The following is a 13,261-nucleotide window of genomic DNA, read 5'->3' as shown; positions in this document are numbered from 1 at the left end:
CTGCTTGTTTCTGACATAAAATACTGTAATGAAAAACTAATAGTGTGCATGATACAGCATAAATTAAAGAGGACTTAATAAATGCGACTTCTTATTCTCTTCAAGGAACTGGTCTGGAACAAACTATAGCTTATTTATTAAAAACCAAAGCTCATATTCTTTTTTTAATTGTAAATGTATAGTTCTAATATACAAAAAATTTTCCTCATAAATCAGTTTTCTCTTTAAGAGTTTGAACTGCAATTAGAGATGTCAAGCATTGGGGTTGGGGTGATGTGACAAAGATGATCAATAGTTTTATATCCACTTACCATGCCAAATTATTTTCTGTTATTTCCAAAGAATCTCTCACTAACTGAATGCTTATGCCTTAGATACTATGTAAATAATAGTAATTTGAAATAATTAATAAAATTACTTGGTTGTTGGTGGGTTTTTTGTGTGCTGAAATGTTCTTTGCCTAGGATAGAGAGTTACCTTGTTTACATAGCATGTAGGATGAATGTTGAAGAAATAGTTATAAATGTCCCAGTGTGGCCAGGGTAGAGGGGAGGATTGTCAGGGTGCTTGCATTTCCCTTTAGCTGTTTTGCATTACTATCTGTCCCAGTCCAATAGCAGTTAGCCCATGGAAGCCACAGTTTAGTAATGTCATGTATCTGTTTCAGTCCCTCTTATTCTCTGCATTCATAATCCTGGCCCTACCAGTCATTCACTGAATTTCCTGTGCAGCTCCTGTGCATAATACATACAGAATTGCATTTGGTATCACTGACAGCACCCAGCTTCTCTAAACAATCCCCATCTTCACCTTGGCATCCATCCCTTACTCACCCCTCATGCAGTTGCTACTTGTTCCCACAGTTCAAACAGCATCCTCAAATATTTACATAATCATATTTTCCTTTGACAGCCTGGAATTGAAAGGCTTTCTAACTTAACCACATTGTCTGATGATTCTGGTTCTTCATATGCCTTTTCTAAGACTAAATAATGCTCTAAGTTCAACATACTAAATTTTGTTTTCACAGAAGCAGAATTCTGGCTGACTTCAGATTGAGTAATGAGTTATAGATTAAACTGATAGAAAATTAATACAGTTTTGTAGTCTTTGATTATGTTGGATGTTTTACCTAGACTGTTGTTGGCTTCAATTCCATATATCTGGGGATTAAGAAATCATTAAATGTTGATATTAATTGTTATTAATACTAATTAGAACCCACTTTTACTTGAAGTCTTAAAGTTATTCAGTCAGTGTAAATGAAAAAAAAAAAAGTAGACCAATTACTTTTGTGTCACATGTTTTCAGACTTAATACATTCTGTGAATGCATGTGCTGAATGGTTGCCAGGTTGTTTATTTTAATTACTCATTTATCTTTGTTGGCTGACCTCTGCATGCACAATGATTCACTAACGCTGGATCTAATTTCTTATATTTTTAATTTCCTTTACTGATAGAAGGAGCACATTACATTTCTGACATAACTTAGGACTTGTAAAATGAACCAGTGTCATTATTAATGGATTTCATCAGCTAATCTAGTGGCCTTAGAAAATGCCAGCATGTATTGAATACAGTGCAGGCTTTGCAGTCTACTTCATGTGTTTTATGTTCAGATCTAACTGTAAACTAAATCAGTATGGGTGTACAATGGGAAGAGTATGCTTTTGAATAATTTCAGCTTTTTTACATGCAAGTTCATAGATATATTTATTTGAGGATTTTGTATGAAGATCTAGGCTTTGGCCACCCATGTGCAGACAGGCAAGTAAAGGAAGCCACAGGGAGTGATAATTCTGCAGTTCTACAGTAAGATAGGAAATACAATTTTATTGGTTGAGCTGGTGAGTTTTTTACTTGATAGCATTTATAACACTGTGTTAATGCACTTCAAAGCATGTGTAATGAATTCCATGAGTTTCAGGAATTTGCTGTGTGCACCAAATTGAGATCTGTTGATTGCAGTGGAAAGAAGACACTGGGAAGAGTATAACTGAGGACACATGAAACCTGTGTCATCTGTTCAGCAGAGCCACAACTTCAGATATTTTTGCAGTTGTTAATAGATCAGAGGTTCTGCCATCATGGTATTTACTTGCTATCTCATGAAGTTTTGCATCATACACTGGACATACCAGACTTAGGGAAATTTCAGGGTGCATTTAGACATCCTAGAAAACATGATCTAAACTGAAGCTTCTACTGAGATGTGTAGTCCCGACCAGGCATTCCTAATATTTTCTTTTCATGGAATATAGTGATCATGTGGCCATAAAGTGAGTCAGTTTGTTTGGATTAAAAGAACACTTTTTTTACTTATCAGCTAGGTGAATCAGTTTAACTCTGTGGATTCATGATCTCCAGATGAATGAGGTGGAGGAATGGGAACTAAAGAGAAGAGTGAGGAGAGGAGTAGGTCTGCCAGTTTTGATGGCAGCTACCTGCTGGATTGACATAGCTGAAACATCACATTATGTTTGCAAATTGCAGAAGTATGTAAACCGCATTAGGAAGCATTTTATTCCCTTTCCCATGCTGCTAATTTTCTCCCTTGTGCTATTGGTGCTCATTAGTACAACCATACTACAAATTAGATTAGGAAAATACTTTAGCTGTGAAGTAACTTGAGTAAAAAGATTCTTGAGATGGATCACATTTGCATTGCAGTCACATTGCAGTGATCACAAAAGGATGGGAACAACTGGACATGCAGTGGGAGCTTCTTATGCAGACATTATTCTTGATGAATTGGATTTCAAACAGGCACAGATAGAGAAGAGTGATACTGGTAGAGAGAATGGGTGAGGAGAGAATGGAGAGGTGTGTGGCCTCAGCAGCTCAGAGGAGAGAGGTGACCAACAGAAACAGTGTTGAGGGGGATCTGAGATAATTTCTTGAGAAAATAAAAAAGGTCTGAGAGAAGCTGTTTGGGGAGGATGTGTGGAAACACTTTGGTGTAAGAGAGAAATTCGAAAATTATGTAGTAGGAAGGAGGACTGTGAAAGATCAGTCTTAGTCACCAAATGAGCTTTGTGGATAGTCAAGGATAGAAATGAGCTTCTGGTTTTAGTGAATTTCTACTTACAGATGCAAATCAGTGATGTGATTATTTTTCTTTTTTAAAGTTTCTTCATAATAAACAATGTAAATTAAAGTACATGGTCAGTTTCATGATCTTAAAATCATTGTGAGATGTTAAAGTTGCATAATAATGTTGTCTTTTTGCACAGTAGAGTGATATTTTGTAAGAGTTTCATTTAGCAACAGATGTGATAAATGGTATAATATTTGGAGTGAAAATCCAATCCATTAATTTTTATTCTTGACTTAAGAATAATTCAGGGAGTACTTTTATGTATATATCATTGTGGCAGGAAAAATAAATTAGTAGATTAAAACATTTTGGTATATCATAGAATTCCTTCAAAAATCAGTGCTGAAGACAACTACTGATAGACATATTTTATACCTCCTACAAAGAATTATTGTTACTTGATATAGCAAGAAAGAAATTAAAGAGATCAAGAAAAAAATCAGCTGCTTCTCCTTCCTAAATCTTTCTCCTATGATCAGCATAATCATATGTAGGTTTGGACTGAAAGACGAGTGGTTGCCAGAAAAAATGAGATTCATCAAGTGTGTGGTGTCAAAAAGTTATGTAAGCTGTCATCTGTATATTTCACGAGGAAGGACAGGGAAGAGGGATAGGAAATGGTAGAATGAGAAAATTGCTGAAGTGCTTTCCTTTGTTTTGTGTGCATGTTGGTGGTAGTGTGGGGTGGGTTTTTTTTGTTCTTTTTAAAGTGAAGTCGATGAGGTTGAAGAAAGTGGATTAAAATCAATTTCAGGGTACAGTTTAAAGGTAGAAGGACTGCCAGAGAACGTAGACTTAAAAACGTGCATGAGTGTTGCCTTTCCATTGTATGTGCTCTTCAGCTGAGCTGTTGCAGTTAAGTCATAGGGTGCTCTGTGAGCTGTGTTGGTAACCTGACTCTGTCTTGAGACCCAAGCTTGCCACTCCATTGAACTACTGCTATCTCCTGATACACAACTTTTGTATGAACTGGGGCTGTTATTTTCCTTTCTGGTGCTAAATCTCTCTAGGTCAGGATCTGAGTTTACCACCTGGACTCTGCTCCAGCTGATCTGGCATGCACATATGCTTCGTAATGGGTGGAGAATGTAAAACCTGTGCCTCTTTGTTCTCTGTCACTTTCCTTTGGGACCCTCCCCGTTGTTAAACCAGTAAAATTGAAATAATTGATTGAAGTATGAAATTGTATTTTTTTCTATGTACTTGTGGTAGTTATTGTATGAAGAAAATAATGCTATTCCTGGCCTAGCAAACTTTTAAGCCACAGATTTGTAGCAAAATGTAGCTTCTTTTAAATTTGTTTTTCCCTTTTTTTGTGACCCCGACCACCCTGGAAAAAATGATACATTTAGTTACACTTATGCATTTAATTTGGTGGGAAAATGGGATGTCAAAGATGTCGTGAACTAATGAGTGTTATCTTTTACTTTGTGCCAGACTGCTTTTGGATTAGGTTTTTTAATCAATAAAAATGAAAGCTGACACTCTAAAATGGATTAAAATAAAATTGTTAATAATAAATACTTGTGAAGAGTATCAAAATAAATTTTACACTTAAAATTAATCACTGAGCTTTCCTGCTTTTTATGCCTCCCATGATTTCTAATTCTATCCACAATGGATGATTTAATTATTATATGTAGCTGAAACAGTGATTTCATCATTTGCCTTAGTTTTCTGTTGTTTTTTGCTGTTGAAGCTTTAAAGTTTTGGGGTTTTTTTTGCTTGTTTCTATCGAATTTGGAATGTTCTAGTATGCCTTAATATAATGCCTACATTTTCCATAATTTTTATAATACGTTACGATTTTCAGTGGTAAATGTGGTAAACTAATGTATAAGTGCATTTGTTTAATTCACCACGATTTAGCTAGGCGAGTCTCTTTTAGTCTTCTGTTTCCTTTGTTGAACTGTCTGTAACCTCATATTTTCTAATTCCAAGCTTTACTTCTACTATGTTGCTTGCAGGAAAGTAGCTGAGAATTAATGGCAATGTTGAAAGGCAGGTTAACTTTTTAGCTTAAGGTGTACAAGTCAAGGAGTCAGAAGATTATTTCAGTTTTACTCTGATCTGTCTTCATGCTTTTTCAGTTGTAAACTTGTGGCAAAAATAGTATGCTTTGTTTATGATTTCATGGTAACAGCATACAGTTTAAGGGAAGCAAAAAACATGTAACACCATGTAGCTGTAGTTGTAGTTCTGAACAGGAAAATAATTATTTTAAAAGACAGTGTAGATTTAAAAGTGAATGCATTCTTCGAAATGTTTTATCCTGGCTATGAGTCAGAAGAAATACGGAAGATACATTTTCTTTTTTCCCTTTTTATTTATGTGTTCAATTTCATTGTTACAGTTTCAGAATAATTAGTTTTCTGCAGTCATGTAGTTTTCCATAGTGAAGTGGAGAAAGCTATTTAAATAGGTAAAACATTACAGTGATGTTCCAAAATTCTTCTATAAAACTTTAAGACAGATTTAAATGTGCATTTTGGAATTCTCTAGGTCTCAGTACAATTAACTTGCATTGTTGTGTTTCTGTTTGTGATGGTGGATTTTGTCCCATGGATGCTGTTCAATATATCTATATATGTATTTTCTTTACAGAAAACCAACTTTTGGAATGCCCTGTGGGGAGATGCATCTGTGACATGGAGTTTGTGTTTGGTCATCTACAATCTGAGGCAACAGTGTGTGTGCTATATGATAGAAGAATTAATTGTGGAGACAATTATAAGGAACTGATTTTAAGATGTTAGTGTCTCATGCCAAGTAATCCAAGTTTCGGATGCCTAGCAGCCCAAGAGTAAAAAAAAAATACTTTTTTGTAAACATTGGTGCAAAAAGAGCAAGCAGTCAATACATACTTTACCATGTGTTCCCTGATTCTTTAGCACTGAAACTTTCATTACACTGAAATCATGGTATGAGGATTGGTGGAGAAGATCCTCCCCCCATCCCCAGCACACATCCAGCAACTAGAGACTGTGTCAAGATGACCTCTGAGGAGATGACAGCGTCTGTTCTCCTCTCTGTGGTACAGGGTAAAGTGATAGCTGCCCAGTCAGCTGGAGATGAAAATACTGAAAATGCTTTGGACACCAGTGTTATAAGAAGACATGCAGCCAGTTCGGGAAGGCAAACCACACACAATCTGTCTTACTTACACAGACTTGAAGAAGAAAGTCTTCAGGGCTCAGTGCCCAAAATATTCCCTCTGGCCAAAGAACAACTGGCTAACGACAAGAGTAATGAAAATTTCTGGGAGAGGAACAGCTCCATCTCTGATTCAGTAGAATTTCTTAACATTAACTGTAACGTTGTACAGAAAAACTACAAGAGCAATATCTCCTGCAGCCAGTTGTATCAGTCATGTGCTCCTTTAGCAGGGGAAGAGGCATGCCTGGAAACTGGAATTCCTGTTTCTCTGGAAAGAGCCATGCTTGCTGAAATTCAGTTGAAAATGAATGGACCTTCATTAAGAAGCCAGACAGCAGTAAATAAGAATGACAGCAGTGATCCTGATAAAGTGGCCTTTTTTCACTTGCATTGTGCTAGTGAAAGGAATATATCAAAGGCTTTGTGTGGTTTACACAACAGCTTCATTTTGGATGACTGCTTGCAGCCCGTGAGTGATGGTGATGGTAACACCACTGGTTCCCCAGCCTGCACTTGCAGCATAATGCAGTTGACAAATAATTGTGAGAATAAAAATGGACAGCAGTTGTACGAAGATGCTTTAAGGGATAAGTACTTATGTCTGGAAAGAGCACCACAAAAGGTTAAAGTGGCGTGCTCAGGTCACAGCTTCTGTGGAAATAACTTTACTGGAAGAATGCCCTCAAAGCCCTTTCTGAGCCATTTTAAGGACTGCAATGATAACTGTGAAGAAGAGCTGGAAGAGGATTTTTTTAGAAACAAAAAGGAACGATCTACATTATTAATAAGACGTTTCTGTAAAAATGATAAAGAGGTTAAAAAATCAGTTTATACTGGAACAAGAGCAATTTTTAGGACTTTACCATTGGGGCACATAGGAACTGTTGCTTGGAATTATGTTGAGCAAAGGAGAAACAACTGTGGCATGAAGATTTCTAGGATTACAACAGAACAGCTAACTATAATTCAGTCCCTAATAAAATGGAAATTTAATTCCAGTCCTGAGAAGTCTTTATGGTATGAGGTAAGCTTTTCATAGTGCTTTTTGAGTTTGTTTTTTTTTTTTTGTTTGTTTTTTTGTTTCCTTGTTTGTTTTGATAGCATGATTAACTTCCCATTAAAAAAGTACCTTCAACTAGTAAATACTTAGTAACACTGAATGGGATATTTGACTTAGCCACATTGGACAACCTTAAGCTGAACACAGCTTTTCAGAAAAATGTATTGTCATCCTTTGAAATTCTTTTGGTTTAAAATAGACATGTGGTAAATATGTCTATAAATATAAAAAATGTGTATAAAATATATACGTATATATGTATATACATATATATCAGTATAAAATGTATATGGGTAATATTTATACATAGATTTATGGATACATTTATTTCTTGAAAAATATTCTTTGCATTTAAGAATATAACACAGCTATATACAGAATAAACAGATTTATGCATTTTATAGACATTTATATTTTAAACAGAAAAGGTATGTAACATACACTTATATTTTTCCATATATATGATAGGGGTATAATTATATATTATAGCTGTACACATTTTAATATATTTAATATATATAGCATATGTATTATACATATATAATATGCATATACATATACATATACATATACATATACATATACATATACATATATGTGTAAACATTTCATGGATATATTAAAGATATAGTTGTTCCATAAATGTAATAATAGCATTATATATGAGAGTATTAGATTACAGTAAAAATTTTGTTCAGGAAAAGAAAGCTTAGTATTTCCTCAAGTTAAGGTATTTCTATTTCTGTTACACCTATTTTACAATAACAAAACAAGTAATACTTGAGTAATATACATTAAGGTGCTGATACTGCCCTTGTTTCTGTTCTCTTAAGTTACATAATGCAAGAAATTCTAAGTTTAGAATGAAATAATGAATGCATAAATTATTATTGTATGAATTACATAGCACATTCTTAATACATAATTTTAAACAGTAAAATATTTTCTGTGCTGGTAGAAAATAAATAGTTGTTGATATAATCTATAAAAGATTTTGACCACTGATTACGGACCTTAGCAAAAAAAGGAGCTGTAGTTTTTCTCTGTTAAAATGTATGAATAAGCTTGAGGGAGGGGAAAATAATCAAGGCAAAGGAGTGTGTTGTTATATAAGCTATACTTATAAATTGGTCCTGAATAAATGGAAATATCTTCTCAAAGAAATTTCTAGCACTTATTGCTCAGAGTCTTCAATAACTTTCAGTAGGACTGAAATGGAGGAAAAATTACATATATGGAGTCGCAGAATCATCTATCATTTACATTCATGTAAGATCACAGAATCCTACCATAAAATTGATCAAACAAATATGAAATTTTGTCAGTGGTAAGGGAAGCGAGGACTCTATGACTCCATAACAATTGTGCCCTCCTGTAATATCCTCATGTCCTTCTAGAAATTAGTATTTTTCCATTTAAATAGTTAATTGAAGAGTTCTAGAAACATATGTTTGTCAGGTTTTTTACCAGGTTGCAGAGCTTTGTGGTACTGTTGATTATTGTGAAATTCACTGGTCAGTGGAAGAACAAACTTGCTGGGACAGCAGATGCAGCGAAGAGTGCGTGATCATTGTCCCACAAAGGGATGAATATAATTCTGTGGGTTTACTTAACATGGTGTATGTGTGGTACATTTAAGTATCATTGAAAGCATCATTTTAAATTTTATGGGGGAGAGATGGGACAGTGTTTTGTAACTGAGATAGCTGAAGGTTTATATGTATTTATATTTCTTCATTGGATGTTTCCAATTGGACATGAATTCCTTAATTTTTATCATGCTTGCCTGTTTAACCACTTTCCACTACCACTGTATAATACTAAATGTAGAGCATTTTGGGGTGGGAGAGCTTTAATTTGAATATTTTTTTGTAGTCTATATATATATAAACTCAGAAACAAAAGTAATAAGTATTCACTGAATAATTACTTAAATAGAAAAAGTTCTTTCTGCAAGTCAGCAAAAGATAAACAGGCACTGTAAAGCACTTTGCATAACTACAATGCACAGAATGTTTTTCTCAGATTTCTGACCATAACACATGGTCAGAAAAAGCTTAAACCCACATGTTTCTAAGTCTTTCTTTATCCAAATGGACATTAAGTCTATTTTTCTTCTTATCAACCTCTGATATAATCTCCTTATGTACAACATGCATCAAGTTCTCTTAGCATTGTTTTTGTGTTATTTTAGTGTTGAATATTGTTTCTGCTTAATATTTGTATGTTTATGGCTTATATTTTTAGCATTATGGATGGATTTACATAAACATAGAAATTAACTTAATGGATGTGACAAATATATGGACCTATTGAATGTATGCACTGGGTTAAAATAATTTAATGAATTATGGTCATTTGTAGGAATCTTTCATGAAAATAATCAAAGGAAGAAGAAAAAAGTAGTAAATGAATGTGGTAATTTGTTCTTCCTTTCCCCTTATCTCACCCTTTGAGCATGCATTCTGTTTGGAACAGCTAAGTGAACAGTAGTTCTGTTCTTCAAGAGGGAAAAAAAAGTTGGAGAAATTAAGTTTTCATAGCAGTACTGGTGTAACATGGAACAATAGAGACCTTTATGTTTTAAAGTAGGAAAATGTGGGTCTTATTTGTGCATATCCCTTACATAAAAATTCTAGCTTTAATAGAGGAAAGGCACTGAGCTGTCATTTGGTTAAGTGAGCTTTTCTTTTTTTCTTCCTCTACATAGGGAGGTGGTACTAAGGATTTGCACTATATAGAAAATACATGATGTTACATTTTTCTTTATGTAGCATATTACAGGTACTTCATAGGCAAATTTAGACTCCTCTGGATTAAATATATGTGTTGTATGAAGAGAGAAGATCTTTATCTTGAATATTTTTTCTAATTTTACACTTAGTTTATGTAGCTAAATACAGTGCAGCATTTACCCTTATCAGATGGGCGTGTGTAACATGGCTTTTGTATCTGTTCAGGGGACATCTGCTTGTCTGTGTTGGAACAGTGCAAGCCCCTCACATTAGTGCATATTAAGGGAGTCACAAGTGCAAAGTTTTTGCCATAAAACAGATGATGAGAGTGCAGGCCAGGCCCTGGGGTTGGCTTTGCTTGAACAGGTATCCACTGCTTGGGTTCAGCTCTACTGCACCGAGTTAGCAATCTGACTAATATCCAGAGTCAGAATTTCTGGGATCTGTGGGATGTAAGGTTCGTAGAGCTGAAATACACTTCATTTTTTTCTGATATGATGGTGGTTTTGTCGTGGTGGTAAAGTAATATGACAAAAGTAAACCTGTCCACCATTGACTAAGATAAGAAATCTGGGCAGCTCACTAGACTTTCACAGAGTGATTCTCTTGAGCTATATAAGTGACCTCAAGATCTGCAGATGACAGCTGCAACAACATAGTTGCAGTGCATAATAGCTAAATTCTTTAGTTAAGCTTATTTTGTAGGCATCAGTACTATCTTTGCTGTGTCATTACATTCCTGGTGCCAGTAGTTTGAGCTTTAAGAAGCAAGAGCTCTGCTGCCTTGCTCAACTCTGCTCAGATAGAAGTTAACACTCTGATATACCTGACATTCTTCATAGTTGCTAAGGCACTACTAAAATGCCAAATACTAATTAGGCAACAGTTAAAGAAAATATGAATTGTCCCACATCTGTTCCCACGGAGAACAGTGATTCTGTAATAGATTTATCTTGTGGGAGTTTTTCATAGTTCATGTAATGATTTGGTATAGTAGTTCAGCATTTGTTAGCATCAGGATTTTGGCTTTTTTCCCCCTGTAGTGTCCATGGTGTTTTTATGACTCATGTGTTACATGAATGTAATGCAAAGATTTGTGATATGCATGGCTAATGTAAGGAGTCCTGTGTTAAGATTTCTTTATTTCCATAAAGTTGAGCTATAATCAGTTGGTGATATCTGTTAACAAAAAGTTAAGGAGAAAAAAAAGATTTGGAAGTAAAAAACATTTATTTTTTGTAGAAATTTTATACAAATCTATATTCTAAAATTTTTATTAATGTGGAATCTAAAATACTAATCTTGGATAATATTTTTTTAAAAATAGAGCTAGGCACAAGTTGTTTTCTATTTAATAGATAGTATTTTAATTGTTGTTTATAATGGATTTTTAATTCTTAATAGATTCTTAACTACAGTAAATATTTTGTAATTAATATAAATATTGATTTTAATTTTGAACCTGTAGAAAGAACTCAGTTCCCTCCCTCTTCTGTCCTCCTCCACTCCAGAGCTGTATCAGCAATTCTAATCAGTGCATGCTTTTGTGACATTTCTGAAAATACAGACAGATTGATTATTTCACTGTCAGTCACAGAAATAATGTCTGCTTAGCCTGTTTCAAGAACAGTTGCACTGACCAAATGCAGGAGCTTGTTACTGCAAATGCTAACACATTATTAACAAAGGAAGGGTTAGTAATGCTCTGTGTGTAAGAACACTTTTTGGTTGTTTTTCTCAGGTGTTGAGTTAATTTGAACTTTTAATTGCCAATATTTTGTCAGAATGAAGAGTGTAACCCTCTTTTATATATAGTAGTATCTTGGAAGATAAACTTTTCCAATGCATTCAAAACATCATTTTTGAAATGAAGAGGCCCATGTTGATTATTAAGAAGTGAAAGAAAAACCTGAAAGCATCTGATTATCCTCTGTGCTAGTATTAATAAGCAGCATAAGAGTCCCTGTTTATGTGCTGTGTCTCATGTGCATGACTGATCTGATTTATTAGACAGAAAGCTTGTGGAGTGTCCACATGAAATCAACTGGACATGAGTCTTATTAGTAAAGTTACTCTATCAAATTCTATGAGGTTCACAACCCACAAAGTACCAAAAAAAAAAATCATTACTGACTTTAATTTCTGGATTGTTTTTAATTGTTTCTATAGGAATTTCAGGTCTGGGTTTGCTGTCATACCATCTTTCTGTTAGAATTATGTGCTTTTCCCACAGATTTTACTTCTTGCTACATATTTTAAAAGACGGAATTCTCTAAATGGACTTTTGCTCTCTTCCCTCACAGTTTTCCCTGCATACCTGAAATCTAACATTGCTCTTCAGGCTAACATTTATGCTGTACTTATACTTCTATTTAGCAGAAAAAGAGGCTACTTTGTGATTCTTTGGTGTGGACTACAAGCATTTTTGAGATTTTTCGGCTTTCCATTTTGAAATAAAATTTCTAGTCTAGCATGCTGAAAGGAATTTACAGGAAATAATGACATAAAGCAAATAATCTGCAAGTGGTTGGAGTGTTTCTCCACTCTAACAATAATTTTTTCATCTGACTCTGCATGAGTATTTTGCCTATTAAAATACCATTGTGCTTTTTAGACATAGAGGTTTATTTACTTATGGTAAAGTAGTTGGTAGGTAAGAACAAACAGGTTTTTATTCTACCTGGACCCAGTATTTCTTGTTTCTTTGTTTGAAGAAAAAAGTTAATGAGCAGAATTGACTATTTGGAAAAAAATCAGGGGAGCAGGAGAAGAGCCAAATAGGCATGAAATTATGTTTTCCCTTCAGTAAGTACTGTAAAAATAAATTGAACTTTTAAAAATGAAGCTCTATACTTGTATTTGCTTTGGGTTGAGTTACTCCAGCTTTAAAGCTAGCTTTAAAACCAGAAAATGTACCCTCTTTCTGTAGAAGTCATTTTACTACCATAATGTGATAGGGTTTGAGCTAAATCGCTTAATATTTTGTATTATTTTACAGTTGCCTTATACCTTTAACAACATTGGGCCAAATTATGAACAATAAGCTTTAGCTGTGACCACACTTAGGTATTTAGAGCCAATAGTGTGGGAGTCTTGGCAAGAGCATTATATTATGCTTTCAGTTTTTCCACATTTTCTGACTTTCCTTCTAGTGACTGTTCATTAACTGTAAAGAAGCATGAAGGTCTGGTTCAGAAAATCTCCCTGCAGC

General features: G+C 34.4%; 1 protein-coding gene across 7 annotated transcripts in view; it reads left to right on the top strand.

Annotated features, from left to right (window-relative positions):
• Positions 1–13,261, top strand: part of PLCE1 (phospholipase C epsilon 1) — a 154,305-nt gene that overhangs the window by 33,002 nt on the left and 108,042 nt on the right. For all 7 annotated transcript variants that reach the window (XM_085583639.1, XM_085583638.1, XM_085583642.1 and 4 more), the window contains exon 2: positions 5,704–7,279. In XM_085583639.1, the coding sequence (XP_085439765.1) occupies positions 6,023–7,279 (1,257 nt within the window). In that variant the 5' untranslated portion in view covers positions 5,704–6,022. The remainder of the gene's footprint in view (positions 1–5,703; positions 7,280–13,261) is intronic.

The sequence above is a fragment of the Lonchura striata genome, chromosome 6 (assembly GCF_050655825.1).
Source record: "Lonchura striata isolate lonStrDom1 chromosome 6, ASM5065582v1, whole genome shotgun sequence".
In the NCBI taxonomy this organism is placed as follows: domain Eukaryota; kingdom Metazoa; phylum Chordata; class Aves; order Passeriformes; family Estrildidae; genus Lonchura; species Lonchura striata.
Note: the sequence above shows the minus strand (reverse complement) of the source record. Positions and strands in the feature narration are given on the sequence as shown.